This window comes from Brassica rapa, chromosome A09 (assembly GCF_000309985.2).
Source record: "Brassica rapa cultivar Chiifu-401-42 chromosome A09, CAAS_Brap_v3.01, whole genome shotgun sequence".
NCBI classification, from domain to species: Eukaryota; Viridiplantae; Streptophyta; class Magnoliopsida; order Brassicales; family Brassicaceae; genus Brassica; species Brassica rapa.
The window spans coordinates 39,401,777-39,418,908 of NC_024803.2; the positions used below are offsets into that span (position 1 = coordinate 39,401,777).

General features: G+C 35.8%; 3 protein-coding genes across 3 annotated transcripts; all 3 read left to right on the forward strand.

Moving 5' to 3' along the window:
• The first annotated feature begins 2 nt into the window (after nt 1-2).
• On the forward strand, nt 3-6,242 carry LOC103842448 (DNA (cytosine-5)-methyltransferase 1). The gene is made up of 12 exons (XM_009119069.3): nt 3-242; nt 537-2,024; nt 2,113-3,595; nt 3,704-3,868; nt 3,980-4,175; nt 4,263-4,374; nt 4,460-4,607; nt 4,679-4,876; nt 4,972-5,250; nt 5,325-5,486; nt 5,575-5,793; nt 5,895-6,242. Exons 2-12 carry the CDS (start codon nt 547-549, stop codon nt 6,039-6,041), a joined length of 4,587 nt encoding a protein of 1,528 aa, XP_009117317.1. The 5' UTR covers nt 3-242; nt 537-546; the 3' UTR covers nt 6,042-6,242.
• Nucleotides 6,243-9,946: 3,704 nt separating this feature from the next.
• Nucleotides 9,947-11,165, forward strand: LOC103842449. Its single transcript, XM_009119070.3, has 3 exons — nt 9,947-10,140; nt 10,534-10,644; nt 10,778-11,165. Exons 1-3 carry the CDS (start codon nt 10,039-10,041, stop codon nt 10,889-10,891), a joined length of 327 nt encoding a protein of 108 aa, XP_009117318.1. The 5' UTR covers nt 9,947-10,038; the 3' UTR covers nt 10,892-11,165.
• Nucleotides 11,166-14,115: 2,950 nt separating this feature from the next.
• LOC103842450 (putative glycosyltransferase 7) lies at nt 14,116-16,184 on the forward strand. The gene is made up of 2 exons (XM_009119071.3): nt 14,116-14,282; nt 14,666-16,184. The coding sequence occupies exon 2, from the start codon at nt 14,679-14,681 to the stop codon at nt 16,023-16,025; it is 1,347 nt and encodes a 448-aa protein (XP_009117319.1). The 5' UTR covers nt 14,116-14,282; nt 14,666-14,678; the 3' UTR covers nt 16,026-16,184.
• Nucleotides 16,185-17,132: the final 948 nt, after the last annotated feature.

The following is a 17,132-nucleotide window of genomic DNA, read 5'->3' on the forward strand; positions in this document are numbered from 1 at the left end:
CTGCCCTAAGAGACGCGAAAGAGATTTTAGGCGGGATTTGTCTTTTATTTTTTCCCCTTTTAGAACAGAATTTTTTAGCGCCGGTTGTTGCCGCGCGTCGCGTCGTTTCCCTCCTTCTTATACCTTCTCTATAACTCAGCGACCCCTTAGCCAAATCCTAATCCTCCTCGTCGTCCTATCTTCAATCGCTCTACCTCTCATAAGATCCTTTCGCATCTCTCCTCTCGATTTCGCTTCTCAACGTAAGTCTTCCACTGTTCCGATCTCTAATTACAACGCTTGTTAAACCCCTAGCGCTCATTGCTCAACCTTATAACCTAGATTCGAACTATCTAACCCGAAATTGCCATGAATCTTTAGTTGCTTCGCCTCAATTTCGCTTTTAATAATAAAATTTTCTGCTGTTTTGATCTCAATTTTAAAACCCTTGCGCTCTAATTATTCAACATTTCAACCTAGATTCTTAGTATCTAACTGTTAATTTTGTTTGTTTCGCGGCGATTAATTAATTAACTTTGTGTTTTGCTGACGTGTAGGTTTACGGAGATGGTGAGAAACGGAACCAAGGCTGGGGAGCAAAAGAAGAGACCTCTCCCAGAGATCAAATCAGACTCTGACGGCGAAGACCTCTCCACGAGGCACACTAGGCCGAAGCGCGCCGCAGCATGCACCAACTTCAAGGAGAAGTCCGTCCGCATCTCCGAGAAATCCACAACCGTCGAAACCAAGCAGCACCAGACTGTGGAGGACGAAGTTGTAGCTCTACACTTCACAGCATCTCCTCAGGGCGGCGGCGACGAGCCTCGTCAGACCAGGAGGCTGACTGATTTCATCTTGCACGACGAGTACGGAGTCCCGCAGCCTGTGGCGATGGTTGAGATCGGTGACATTTTCGTCACGGGCGTTATCTTGCCTTCTGGTGAATGCGATGATAAGGAGAAAGGGAAAGGCGTGAAGTGTGATGGCTTTGGACGCGTGGAGAATTGGAGTATCTCGGGGTATGATGATGGCTACCCGGTGGTTTGGTTCTCGACGGAGCTGGCGGATTATGACTGTGGTAAGCCTGCTACTAGTTACAAGAAGATGTATGACTATTTCTATCAGAAGGCGTTTGCTTCTGTGGAGGTTTATAAGAGAGTGGCTAAGTCTGCGGGTGGGGACTCTGGTGTTAGTCTTGATGAGTTGCTTGTGGCGGTTTCGAGGTCTATGAGCCTTGAAAGTAAATGCTTTTCTACTGATTTCTTGGTTATTAGAAATTTCCTTATACGGCAAGGAGAGTTTATATATAACCAGCTTGCTGGTTTGGATGAGACGGCAAAGAAAGATGAAGCTAGCTTTGCGGAGATTCCTGTGCTCGTTGCTCTTAGAGATGAGAATAGTAGACTTGACAATGGTGCTGTTATTCAGATGGAAGGAAGACCTTCTAACGGGGTTTTGAGGATTGATGGAGTTTCTGAAGCTGCGAAGTGCGAGGCCTTGACATCTGATCAAGAAATGGTTGACGAGGATCAAAGATATGCTAGAATTATGCAAGACGAAGAGGATAGGAAAACTATGCAGCGGCCTAAAAGAAAAAACGGCGCAGCTTTGGCTTCTAATAAAGGATATGTAAAAACCACTGAGGATGAGATTGCTGGTGATTATCCTCTCCCGGCTTATTACAAGAATTTCAAAGATGAAGCAGATGAGCTTATAGTTGCTGATGACTATGAGGTTAACTACGAGGACCTGCCTCGCAGGATGCTGCACAACTGGGCACTGTACAACTCGGATTCAAGGTTCATATCCCTGGAGCTTCTCCCGATGAAGCCCTGTGCGGATATTGATGTGACGATATTTGGGTCTGGTTTGATGGCAGAGGACGGTGGGTTCTGGTTTGGTCTAGATGATCCTGATACTTCTACCTCTGGACAGCCAAAGAAGGATCTTGAGGGGATGCCCGTATTCCTCAGTCAAATAAAGGAATGGATGATTGAGTGGGGGTGTTCAACAATCTCTATTTCAATACGAACAGATGTGGCATGGTAAGCTGTCTATTCTCTATTATTTGTACCCCCATGTTTCTGCATTGCTTTCTTCTTCTTCTTCTGCTGATGTCTCGGGTATATGCAGGTATCGACTTGGGAAGCCGTCAAAGCAATACGCCCCTTGGTTTGAACCTGTTTTGAAAACAGCTAGGGTTACGATAGGCATTTTTGGTCTGCTAGAGGAGCAAACTAGAATGTCTAAGCTCTCATTTGAAGATGTCACGAAAAGAGTGTCTGAGTTCCAGAAGAACGATAAAGCTTTCATTTCTTCTGATCGCTTGGCTGTTAACAGATTTCTAGTCGGCCATGGGCAAATTATTTTGCAGATGTTCTCAGAATTTCCTAAAAAGGATATCCAGAGGTGTTCATTTGTTAGTGATCTTGCAAGGAAAAGGGCTGAAAGGCACAACACAAGATGGACCATCAAGAAGAAGAAGATTTTGTTTAAAGTAAATTGTAATCCAAGGGCAGGCATGGCACCTGTGGTATCCAAGAGGAAAGCTATGCAAGCAACAACAACTCGTCTGATCAACAGAATTTGGGGAGAGTTTTACTCCAATTACTCTCCAGAGGAACCCGTGCAGGCAGTTGGTGCAGAAAACGAGGAGGAAGAGGTTGAAGAGGAGGGTGAAATTGAAGAAGATGACGCAGAGGAAACTGTTCCAGAACCTGTTGAGGAGGTTGAAAAGTCTCATACCCCTTTGAAGAAAATTCGAGGCGTTTCTGGTAAAACGGAATCAAGTTGGAGTGGCGAGAGTCTAGGAAAAACTTCTGCTGGTGAGCCTCTCTATCGACAAGCCCTCGTTGGAGAAGAAATTGTGGCTGTAGGTGGTGCTGTCGTGTTGGAAGATGATGGAAACGAGGTCATCTATTTTGTGGAGTACATGTTTGAAAAATCAAACAACTGCAAAATGCTTCATGGAAGACTCTTACAGAGAGGATGTGACACTGTTCTGGGTAATGCTGCTAACGAGAGGGAACTATTCCTGACCAATGAATGCAAGACTGTATCGCTTAAGGAGATAAAAGGAACGGTCAGTTTTGAGATTCGTTCAAGGCCATGGGGGCATCAGTTTAGAAAAGAGAACACCACCGCGGACAAGCTTGACCGGGCGAGAGCAGAGGAACGAAAAACGAAAGACTTGCCTACGGAATACTTCTGCAAGAGTTTATATTCGCCTGAGAGAGGGGGTTTCTTTAGCCTTCCATTAAATGATATGGGCTGTGCATCTGGAACCTGCAGTTCATGTAGGATAAGAGAAGATGAAGAGAAGAAGACAGAGATCAAACTCAACTCTTCAAAGACGGGGTTTTCGTGTAATGGGGTTGACTATTCCGTTGATGATTATGTCTACGTAAAGCCAGAAGATATAGATGGATCGAAGGAGGCTAATGGGAGATTTAAGTCTGGTCGTAACATTGGCTTACGACCATTCGTTGTTTGTCAAATACTGGAGATCATCGTCCTAAAAGAATCTAGAAAGGCTTCCTTTGAGGTTAAAGTGAGAAGGCTTTATAGGCCTGAGGATGTTTCTGACGAAAAGGCCTATGCGTCAGATATCCAAGAGGTATATAGCGATGTTCAAATTAAGTTGCTTTGCTGGTTTCTTCATTTGTGTTTATTACAATCTTTTTAACTCTTTTTTTTTTTCTTCTTTTTTTGGAATTTGTTTTAGTTGTATTACAGCGAGGACACAGATGTTCTCCAACCAGAAGCTCTAGAGGGAAGATGTGAAGTAAGGAAGAAAATTGATATGCCCTCACGCCGTGAGTATCCAATATCAGATAATATCTTCTTCTGTGAACAGATCTATGACCCGTCCAAAGGTTCTCTCAAGCAGGTACATATTTTTCTAAAATCATATAATAGGTGTTCATATAACTCATTTGTTATGATTATTGCTGTTTCCGATACAAAGTTGAAGTGTTTCTTTGATCTGACCTGTAAACAGTTGCCCGTCAATATCAAGCCGAAGTACACTACTGTTAAGGACGAGGCACTTTTAAGAAAGAGAAAGGGGAAGGGGTTAGTGACTGAAACTGATTCTGTGACTGACAAGCCTGAAGAGGTATCTAAAGAGACGCGTCTTGCTACACTAGATATTTTCGCTGGTTGTGGTGGACTGTCTCAGGGACTTGAACAGGCAGGTATGTATTATCTCCAGTAAACGCTTCTTTATCAACCATAAAACCCTAGAACTAGTTGGATTCATGGGCATGCTTTTTATGTACAAGGTGTCTCGGCAACAAAGTGGGCGATAGAGTATGAAGAGCCAGCTGGGAAGGCTTTTAGAAAAAACCATCCCGAAACAACAGTTTTTGTTGACAACTGCAATGTAATTCTTAGGTAAGTAGCCGACAAAGATAAAACACTTTCTCTTCCAATGTGGCTATTTTCTGTGTTGAGATCTGTTGTTTGTAATTATCTATAGGGCTATAATGGAGAAATGTGGAGATCAGGATGAATGTATCTCTACTAAAGAAGCTAATGAACTCGCTGAGAAACTTGATGAAGACCAGAAACGTACGCTGCCACTGCCCGGCCAAGTGGATTTCATCAATGGAGGCCCTCCATGCCAGGTATATGTTCTGGTCTTTACAATTGTCGTTGAATAAGTGAAGAAAAGGTGTTAACCAGTGCAATTTTTCAGGGATTCTCCGGTATGAATCGGTTCAACCAAAGCTCTTGGAGCAAAGTTCAGTGTGAAATGATATTGGCATTCTTGTCATTTGCTGATTATTTCCGGCCAAGATACTTTCTCCTGGAGAACGTGAGGACCTTTGTGTCATTCAATAAAGGGCAGACGTTCCAACTTACTCTGGCTTCTCTTCTCGAAATGGGTTACCAGGTGACACTCGTGCTCTGTATTTTCCACATATGAATGCTCCCGAGTAGTTTAGAATGTGAATTTGACATGTGTGAATATGATGTGATGTGTGGTAGGTGAGATTTGGGATCTTGGAGGCAGGTGCATATGGGGTTTCCCAATCTCGCAAAAGAGCTTTCATCTGGGCAGCTGCACCAGATGAGGTTCTCCCCGAATGGCCTGAGCCGATGCATGTCTTTGGTGTTCCTGAGTTGAAAATCTCGCTGTCTAAAGGTGTACATTACGCTGCTGTTCGCAGTACTCAATACGGTGCACCTTTCCGCCCAATCACAGTGAGAGACACAATTGGCGATCTTCCATCAGTAGTTAACGGAGAATCCAACACGAAGAGAGAGGTATGATGATGTCACACATGAGGAGAAAAAAGTATCAACATGTAGGAAACTCATATGATTCTTTTATCTTGCAGTATAAAGCTCAACCAATCTCGTGGTTTCAAAAGGAGATAAGAGGAGACAATATTGCTCTCACTGATCACATCTGCAAAGAGATGAACGAACTAAACCTCATTAGATGTAAGAAAATCCCAAAGAGGCCAGGGGCTGATTGGCGTGACCTCCCAGAAGAAAAGGTCAGAGTCTTTTGTATTATCACACTGTAAATCAAAGGAATAGTTCAGTGACGTTAAATGCTACATCTTGTTTACCCTTTTTTTTCAGGTGACGTTATCAAAAGGGCAAGTGGTAGATTTGATACCATGGTGTCTGCCAAACACTGCGAAGCGACACAACCAGTGGAAAGGACTGTTTGGGAGATTAGATTGGGAAGGCAACTTTCCAACATCAATCACTGATCCTCAGCCGATGGGTAAGGTTGGGATGTGCTTCCATCCTGACCAAGACAGGATTATCACTGTCCGTGAATGCGCCCGGTCACAGGTATATAGATATTATGTTCCTAGTCAAGACGGAAGCTTTTGATTTGTTCCTAAAGTCTAAGTAATGAAATTGATTGGTTGTATTATAAAAAATTGTGGCAGGGGTTTCCGGACAGCTATGTGTTTCAAGGGAACATAATACACAAGCATAGGCAGATTGGGAATGCAGTGCCTCCACCTTTGGCCTTTGCTCTTGGTCGGAAGCTCAAAGAAGCGGTTCAACTCAAGAAGGTCACCAAAACAAACTAGATTTGTGTTTCCTTTTATTTTTTGTTTTCGCAAACGATTAGAACTTTGTCAAACACGGTTAAGTCACTGTAATATTCAGCCTCTTGAACTATTTAGACATCTACTCAGATAAGTTGAAGAAAAGAGCTTTGCTTTGCTTCAGTGCACATTCCTTTTATGTCGTCTGTTTGAATTGATATAATAATACATGCTGTTTTATCACATTTCTATGTACCTAACTTCATTAATTACCTGTTGCGGCTTTGATCATATTCGATCACAAACTTAATATATAAACTAGATTTTGACCCGCGCGGTTGCGCAGAAATATTTATATTTATATTTATAATTTTAGCATCATTTAAAATTATAATTTATTTTTCAAAATTAAAATTTTATGGTTTGATGATATTTTGTAAATTTTGGTTTACGTCAAAGTTGTACTCTTGATTTTTCGGTTTGGTTGTGGATTTTGAGTTTTGGTTATAGAAGTATAATAATAGTTTGATTATTTATAAATTTAAAGTTTGGTTTGTTTTGGGTTTCGTTATTTAGTTTTTGGCTTTGTTCAAATAACAATGGAAGGAATCCAAAATTTTGAGTTCAGTTCGAACGCATATGGATCTGAATTTAGATATGAAATTATGTGAAATTAATTATAAGAATATTCTTGAAATCGTTAAACTAAATATATGTTGAACAATACAAAACTTATTTATTATATTTTCAGTTTAAACAATGTTGTAAGGTTGGCTATTTAAAATATATATCATTTTAATTTACATGGAAAAAGTTTCAAAATATATGGTTATGGTTACATATGTTTATAATATAACAAAAAATATATTTTGGTTTCAGAATTTAAACAAACAATGCACAAATTCAAAATTGTGGAATTTATATTATAACAATAATCAATGATTTATTCATCTTTTAATTTAGAATGATATGCCAAATGATTTTTTTTTGTTCAGAATAAAGATTTATTTTGTTCATTCTGAATTTAAAAATTGAAAGCTGAGATATAATTTATCTAATATAAAATTTAAATGTATAGGAAATGTACTGAAAAATCTATGGACGATATATAGCATATGTTAATAGTCATGGTTTTGGCATATAACTTATTATTTATTTGTTATATATAGTATATAGCTTCTTTTACTAAGGTATATCAATTATATTATAAGATTCAAAAGGTATGTCACTAAAAAGATTAAATAATATTACTGAGGTAGGATAGGAGGATTACAAAATACACGGGGAATTAGGATTAGATTCTACTGAATATATATATATATATATATATATAGTCATCTATAAAATTAATATTATGTAAGGGTGAATATATAAGAATATGGTATGTGATTCCACATTTTTCAAAATTCATTTCTATAGTAATACAAACCTTTGTTTCAAAATTTCTATGTGTAAACGAAATTTAAATAACAATAAATAGTAGGCAATATTTAAGGAGGTAGTTATGGAGTAATATTTTAGTTTTCAAATATTATCTTGATTAGATTGAGTTATTTTAGGTAGGTCCATAATTTAAATGACTTAATAATATTAAGTCACAACATATTTAATAGGTCCAAATTTAAAATATGCCAAGGTAAATTTCAAATAGGACCCTATTTTAATAGAGTAGAAGTTAAAAAAAATAATAATAATACATGCTGTTCGTGTCAATAAAAGTAACAAATACAAATGTTTGAGACTTAAATTTTATCAATCATAAAAAAAAAAATTGTTTGTCATAAATAACAACTAGTGTATATTGATCCGCGGTTTATATTTTATATTTTTGTTTCTTTTACAAAATCAACTAAACAAATTTACTGTGTTAAATTAATTTATTTAATAAAATGTTTAATTAGCTGTAGTTTTTTGATACTTATTTTGTTAGTCATTTTTATCAGTGACAACAACTTTAGATATTTGTATATATGGAAAATGGTTTTAAATTTATCATAAATTAATTTGTTATATTATTTAATACGTGAGGTTATATATTGTGTCATATTGTTAATTTATATTGTTCAGTATTTTGTTTTCTACAAATGATTTTGATGTCGCAATTTCTTAATAAATCTAAAATAAAATATACAAAAATTATTAAATAGATGAACTTATTACAATAGTGTTAAAAATATTGCCAGAGAATGTTAAAGTTCGCATTTAGATTATTTATAGTGCCTATACATTAAAGCTATTAAAAGAACTTATTGTGAAAGGTATATCAAAATTTTAAAGTTAGATTATAAAACATGAAATGCTAAATCCAAACGTAAAACATAAAATGCTCAATCCAAACGGATGTCAAAGGAATCCCTACTATATATTGAGAAGTTACTAAAGTGATTTTTGTTTAGGTGTCATTTATAGATAAGTTTATAAATAATTCTCTTAATTTGATTGGTTGTTGGTATTTAAATTTTCATTTATTTAATTAAAATTTAAAAAAATAACCAATCCTAGAATCAACTGATCTAATCTATATTACCATACAAACAATTAAACATTTTAAAAATAGAACTAAAACAATTTGTTTATAGAAACAATTAAATATAATAAATTCCATTATAGAAATTTTGAATATACATATAAATATATATGATATGATAGAAATACTTATATAAACGGTTTTAAACATATTTCTATTAATAGTGGATAATAAATCATGGATTATAGAAAACTAATTAACCTAAACCTAATGATACTTTTTTATACTCACAATATATATTTAGTTTTTTAAAAATGTGTCAAATGATTGGAAAGCAGTCAAATATACAATTTTAAAAAACATTCAGTAATTTTTCAATGACAAATGTGGATAGTATAGTTGAGTTATAACTTTCAAAAATGATTAAAGTATTTTTCTATTTAAAAACAGAAAATATATGGTAAGTCTTTAACAATAATATTAATAAATGAAAATATTTATTATAATAAAAAATTGAAAATTGTAACATTATATTAATATGACACTAGATTTAATATACTCTATCAATGTAATTCTTATAGTTTTGATTATAATAAAATTATATGGTAAATCATTGAAAATAATATTAATCAATAAAATTAAAAGTGGAAACAAAATATAATTACGAGACTAGAGTTAAGACTCTATTGATATATTTTGATTGATTATAATAAAATTGATATTCTTATTTTTGTAAGAGAAAAAAGGATTTATAAATAAAACATTAGTGAAGATACTTCTATATAATATAAAGTGGTAGGCAAAATAATGCGAAAATAGAAAGTGTTATAAAATCATTTTTTGTTCATTAATCTTTGATCTTTATTATTCAAAAATTGTGTCACAAAAAAATTTGGAAACTTATATTATAATTTATAGAATTATTACTATATCGCAATAATCTTCTAAGATGATACAATACCAAGACTTTTGATTTTTCAAACGATTTAAAATGAAAAGGTTATGATTATTATTCAAAATTAAAAAACATAATATATAATTTTCATACGATTGTTATATCCGCGAAATCGCAGGCACCCACCTAGTATAGTTTAAATCCAAACGTAAAGATTTTATATAGTTTTGCAAAGATTTTGTAATCTTTGATTACTGTTACATGTTGTTTTTTTCTGAACAGTAATACCATTTCATGTTATAATGCTTTAAATATTATCACATATTTATAGTGATTAAAATATGGTTATATGTTTTGTTGGACCATTTTTAAGTAATAATGTTTTTATCAGTTAGATAAAAATAGGACTCTGAATTAATAGGATAGATTTATGAATAATAAATTATCCATATCTCTCTCTAGGAAAAATATCTACATTTAAAAGTTGATCAATAAGTATTAAATATGTGCATATCCACCAAAATTAAAAGACTTGAGCGTAATTTAACCATGCAAATATATTATTTCCTAAATTTGACTTATAAAATTCACTTATAAATTTGACTCTTCACTCAATATATATCACAAACAAAACAACACATTAAAAAGAGAGAGAAAAGATTAAGAAGAGTAAAACTATGTCAATGTGTAACATCCTAATCTTCGCAGCCCTTTTACTCAGCTTCATGATTACTGCTTCGGTAGCCCGTCCATACTCGACTCTCCAGAGCAAAGATACGGTGAATATTCATTTTCTTAGATTTTGTGTTTACTTTATTGTTTATATCGATTTAACTATACAACAAAACCAAATTGAAACTGAGAAAATATCATATCTAGTTTACAAAAAAAAATATCATATCTATCATATAAAAAACCCCAACTGTTTTAATATTTTCTGTTTGTATACGTTACATTAATATGAAAGACTAAGAAGTTTTGTCTCCGAACGTTCATACATCTTTCTAGGACGAAATCCAAACATATTAAATTAATTTTAAGAGAGTAAATCCTTTGTAACAAAACTTTTTAGATCTCTATGAGATGGTCCAAGAGTTTTAGCTATACTAGATCCACATCTTGTTGATGTATTTTTTATTCATCAAATTGTTGATTATTTTAAATGTATGAAGGAGACGGAGAAGAAGTGTGAAACGAATGAGTGTCTGATGAAATCGACGTTGGATGCTCATCTTGACTACATCTATACCCAATCGCACCCGAAACTGCATACAGCAGTTAAAGTAATTCTCTAACTATATGCCCATCGATTTCTATTATTTAGTAATACATTTTCACAATATAATGAATAGTAAATCAAATGCTTTTAAAGTATGAATTGAGAAATTAACTAAATTCATTTTTAACTATTTGAAGGAAATAGAAACACTATGTGAAACGGAGGAATGTTTGATGAAAGCAACGTCAAATGCTCACGTGGATTACATCTACACTCAGAAGTCTCCTCCACAAAAGCCAATCCATAACTAATATATTCAACGTGTGTTCCATCATGTTCTGTTGTGTTCTCCATCTTTCTATACAACCAAAAAAAACTTAATCAGCAAAAACTTAGTACTGTTTATGTTTTATTTTAAGTGGTTTCTGACCTCAAACAAACCAAAAAAAAAAACTCTCAAGATAAAACGGTTGTAATAGTGTTATTTCGTACGCTGATAGCATTTGTTGTGCTTGGATCATCTTCTTCCCGAGGGCTCTCAAGAGCGTACTGAAACGTTCGAACAACTCAATGTTCCAAAAGCTTTTTTGTGGTTGCCGAGAAACTTATCTCCAAAGATACCATATTCACTGCACAAATGATTTTTTAATTGTTCTTCAACTATTAACAACTGCCCTTTTGGTCTTCACCCCCCATCATAACCAACTAGAAACTTATCTCCATCTTAACATTTGCACCCAAAGAAAATGAAAAGAAACTTATCTCCTTGACCTTGTCCGTGGCAATATGATGCAACTACGATAGCTGCAATTTCTCTTCAAAGAAAGGGAACAAAGCCGTCCAATCAATTATTTGTCTTTCTATTTCCACAACAACAAACGAATCCAAAGCTTTAAGTTGGAACCTGTGTACAGTAGTACCTTGCAACCAGAGTCCTCATTCCATCTCTTTTGAAAATATGCACTATGGTACATCCAACATGTGAATCTTTTGACATTACCCTTCCAACACATCAACGAATTAGAAAACTTGAAAAATTCTTACAAGTAAATGAACAGGACACAATGGTCACGTTAATGACTCACTCTACAACGAGCGTAGCTGCTGCATCCAAATCAGAAGATATGTGTACAACGGCTAAGCCTCTTCTTATCGATGACATTCTTGCTATCTCTTCAATGCTTTGATCCATCTAAGGCTAACTTTGTCGAGAACTTGTACAAGAGCTTGATCGACTTGCCTCTTATCAGCATGACAAAGAACTCACGACTGTAGCTACCTCCACAAGTACAGCTAAAGCAGGGGTGCAATCCCCGTGTTTATATCTTTGCTTTCTTTATTTCCAAGTAAGTCTGCAAGCCTAAGAGGATCATCATACCTTTGCTTTCCAGACCACAATTACTGATTACTAGAGCATGTCCATTCATCTTTAAGCAATCTCCAGACCAAGTTCCTCAATAATACTTTTCTGATAAATGCCAAATAAATTAAATTAATATGACATAATTTTATAATAATTATTTATTAAAATTAAAATATCTTATAGTTATGACTATACTCGTATTAAAACCTAGTTAGAAATTTAGATGTTTTATTGTCGCATAACTAATCGTGTGATCAGACTGCATGTTGCAAATTGTTATTCATTTTGATGTTGCATGACTGATTGTGTTCGCAAATCGTGATTTTAAATCACTGAAATATTAGCTACTAGTTTTGTCATAAATCAGATGTTGCAGTCGCATTTTTTTTTGTCGACTTTTTTAATTTCATTACTTTGAAAACTTAGTACAATGGCTCAACTGTTTAGCCAAGTGATTACATAAGGTCTGTTACTAATTCTAGCATCCTTGGCTAATTTGTCAATATCAACTTCCTAGGTACATGTCTGAAGTTAAAATTACTCTTTGTTGCAACTGCTTTTATGTCTTTAGCCACTCCAATCACCTTGACATATATCTTGATCTCGTCTGCCTTTTGCCATGCAATAAAGAGTGTTGATCAACCTCAAACAATCGCTAAGGAAAAACACATTAGTGTAGTATAATCTGTAGAGTTGTTGAACTGCTGACCACATCGCCATTGCTTCTGCTACCAACAGTGTGCTGTAGGATTCATTGCAGAGCTTTCATGGAGTATTAGAGTGCCTTCTCTGTTATAATAAGGATTACCCTATTCCAACATTATCCGTTGGCGCCTTCCATGAAGCATCTACAACCAGGGGCGAAGGCAGATTATGAGTAGAGGGTGCATGTGCACCCATAGAAATAATAAAATTTAAAATTTTAAGCTTAAAACAAGTAGAATTTCACAGGTAAAATGGTAAAAGGCAAATTGTGCACCCACGCTAACTCAAGTTCGATTATCTCCTATGTTTTTTTTATTAATAGTGCACCCATGCCAAAAATCTTCTGGCTTCGCCCCTGTCTACAACGCAGTATAACTCTGTATGTTGTAGTCGCATATCGCATAACTTGTAATGAACAATGTTTTGGACACAAGTCACTTTGACATGTAAGTGCAAGCGCATTAATGAACTTCCGGTTGGAGTTCACAATTTGATTTTTTTATTATTATTATTTTTTTATTGATTTTTTTTTAAAAAAATAAAAAGTAAAAAATAAACTGATCAATAGCGGACCGCCATGTGGCGTGGACCCGTTAAACAGTAACGACTCGGGTTCATACAGAAGGAGCGTGGCGAGACAAATTCACCATAATTGATTATTATAAAAAAAAATTTTTTGGATGTGTGAGAACTCTCCTCTTAAATTTTTAATGCTCATGCTCTAAACTAACAAAACCAAAATTATTCATATAATAAAATTATAATTTTTTATATGTTTTCAAATATTCCGATTATTTTAGTGTAACGGCTTCGTGTCTTGTGCCTCCTCATTAACTGGGATGGGCAAAGAGATGCCGCTCTTTGTGACTGTCTTCGCTGACTAGGGATTGGGAATACGATATAAAAGTATACCACTAGCTAGCTCCAATATAATATGATAAGCCATTTTTATCAACATCTCGAACCAAATTAATCAAAAGAAGCATATCACTTCAACACCGTAAGCCGAAAATTGCGGGTGCAATAGTAATCTTATTTACCTAAAGTATCGTCAAAAATTGGCGGCACTTAACTGGTGTGCGATACTGCAAAGTACAAACTTTTGTAGCCAAAGCAGTAAAAGTTTATCCAAAAAAAAAGCAGTAAAAGTTTTTTTTTTTTTTTGCTAAAATAGCAGTAAAAGTCTTAAGTGCTAGGATGTGCATTACAGTCTAAAAATAAAAACTAAACTTATGGTATAAATATATAGATGATGTAATTAATAAGCTTCACTGAGAATTTCGTCTGAGATAAGTTATAAATTTTTTTTACCTTGGAATGAGCTGAACTAAGGTTAAAATTACACGAGAAGAACCAAAAAGCGCTATCAACTTATATAAACCAAAACGGGCCAAAACACTCAAATATTTTATTCAGCCCATGAGCCCAGGATACGATCCCGAGACAAGATACGACGTCGTTAAAAACTGTCGGTGTCTCAGTGAGAAGCAAAACTAGGACTTACAAGTTTCACATGGCCCTTCCCCCTACTTTCAAGTTTCATAGTATCACTTACTCTCTCTCTTCTTCATTCCCAGGAAAAAATAAAAAATCCACATTCGAAGCTTCTTCCCTCTCTCGGATTGCATTTTCAGGTAAAATTCCCATTTTTATTCAGATTTTGTTTGTGATTCTTCTTATTTAGTATACCGGTTTGATTAAATCTCTGGTAATTGCTTAAAGATTTGTTCTAATCACTCACTTACTTAGATCCGATAAAGATTGTGATTTTTGGTTCAAGTATAGAAATTTAATAGCGTATACTGTTTTGAGTAATGGTTTATACAAGACCAACACTCAAAAACGAAAACAAATCTTCCATTAATGTGAATAAATTGAATTTCAATTGACTCTATGAAATCTGAAACAATTAAGTAACATATCAACCGAATGACTAATGTCACATTAATGTTAATTGGAAAATAAAATAAAAGTTATTTCCTTTAATTAAAAAAATTGCATAATTTTTTTTTTGCAGGTAAATATTGTGGATGGTCTCGCCTGAGGCATCGCATTTCCAATCATCTCCGATGGCAAAATACACCGGAGCAAGAACCAGACCGGTCATCTGCTTCAACGACGTCGTTCTCTTCCTCGGCGGAGCTTTCATGTCTCTCATCCTCGTCTGGTCTTTCTTCTCCTTCTCAAACTCCCCAAACCTCACCTTCTCCCCCGACAAAACCGACGCTTCCACCAAATGCACTCGCGGAATCGATATGCGGTACGATCCAACCGACCCGGTTTTCTACGACGACCCGGATCTATCCTACACAATCGAAAAACCGGTTAAGAACTGGGACGAGAAGCGGAAACGTTGGTTAGAGCTACACCCCTCGTTCATCCCCGGTTCCGAGAACCGGACGGTTATGATAACCGGTTCTCAATCCGGTCCGTGTAAAAACCCGATCGGAGACCATCTCTTGCTCCGGTTCTTCAAGAACAAAGTCGATTACTGCCGAATCCACGGCCACGACATCTTCTACAGCAACGCGCTTCTCCACCCGAAGATGAAATCGTTCTGGGCGAAGCTTCCGGCGGTTAAGGCGGCGATGATTGCTCACCCGGAGGCGGAGTGGATCTGGTGGGTCGATTCCGATGCTCTCTTCACCGACATGGATTTCACTCCGCCGTTTCACCGTTACCGTGACCATAACCTCGTCGTTCACGGCTGGCCTGGAGTTGTTTACGACGAACGGAGCTGGACGGCGTTAAACGCCGGCGTTTTCCTCATCAGGAACTGTCAGTGGTCGATGGAGCTGATTGACACGTGGACAAGCATGGGCCCGGTGAGTCCTGACTTCGCTAAGTGGGGAGAGATCCAACGGTCGATATTTAAAGATAAGCTGTTTCCGGAATCGGACGATCAGACGGCTCTGATTTATCTGCTGTTTAAACACAAAGAGGTGTATTATCCTAAGATATACCTCGAAGGAGAGTATTATTTCGAAGGGTACTGGTTAGAGATCGTACCGGGTTTAGCCAACATAACCGAGCGGTATCTCGAGATGGAGCGAGAGGACGCCACGTTGCGCAGGAGGCACGCGGAGAAAGTGAGCGAGCGATACGCTGCGTTTCGAGAGGAGAGGTTCCTGCGAGGAGAAAGTGGCGGGAAAGGGAGTAAACGGAGGCCGTTCGTCACGCATTTTACGGGGTGTCAGCCTTGTAGTGGGGACCACAACACGATGTACAACGGTGACACGTGTTGGAATGGGATGATCAAAGCCATTAATTTTGCTGATAATCAAGTGATGCGTAGGTATGGGTTCGTACACTCGGATCTAGGCAAGACCTCCCCACTTCAACCTGTACCGTTCGATTATCCTGATGAGCCCTGGTGATTTTTTAAATGAATTTTTCCCTATGTGGCTCTTGTGTTGTGTGTTTAATTTTGTTTTTGAACGCTTTAGATGGTGGTTTTATAATTTTATATGAGTTTACTATTATAATCTATGATTTGAGAATCTTTTCGAGTAATATAATGATTATTGTAGGGCGTATGAGATAAAGAAAACAGTATCTTAGTTGTACTTTCTTTACTTTTCCATAGAGTGAGCCATGATGAGTGGGATTCTTCGATTTGTTGTCTTCTATCACTTCTCTGTATTTTAGATTGTACTTGATTTCTCAATCACCACTAGTCTTTTTTTATAAAATAGTAATATTTTATATAATGTGCATCGTAAATATTGTTGGGCCTCGGAAATCTTGGCCCTTCTCCAGGCTCCAGCTATACAATTGTGTCAATTGGGCTCGGTACAAGAACTCTCGCAAATTCCGTAAGTATTTAAGGTTACCTGCGAGGGAGGTATTTAAGTCTGATCTTGGCTTGCCCGACATGACCCTTATAGAGTTAAAAAGGCATCATTGACCCCGGTTTCTTAGCCGATGTTCTTAACTCATAATTTGATATTTTTTTTTTACACTTTTCGGTTAAGAGACGACTCTTATATCTCTTATTTAAGAGACAATTTTTAATTTTTCTTAGTTAAAATCAAAAGAAAACTAAGACCATCTCCATGAACTTGTTCTAAAAACCGTTTTTAATCGAAGATAAGAACCCCATTTAAGAAATTGAGACTAATCATGGTTTTATGAGTTTTGGGTTTTTCGAGAAAAACGATCTTAATGTTATATCTGCCATTTTCACCATTTTAAAACATATAAGTTTTCACAAAAAATCAATTTCAACTTTCGTCATTAAATATAAAGTCAGTCGAAACTTTTTTTTGACAAAATTGTTTTTATACACTTTAAAAATTATATTATATGCATACTAAATTTAACAAAACTTAAATAATCAAATATAAATTAAAACTATATATAAAAGACAACATGTGTGTTATGAATCGTATGACAAGTTTTTACTCATGAAACTTATCTATCCAAAGCGAGTTAGTAATAAGATGAGTGCGTTCGATATCTTATATATTAAAACAGAAGTCACA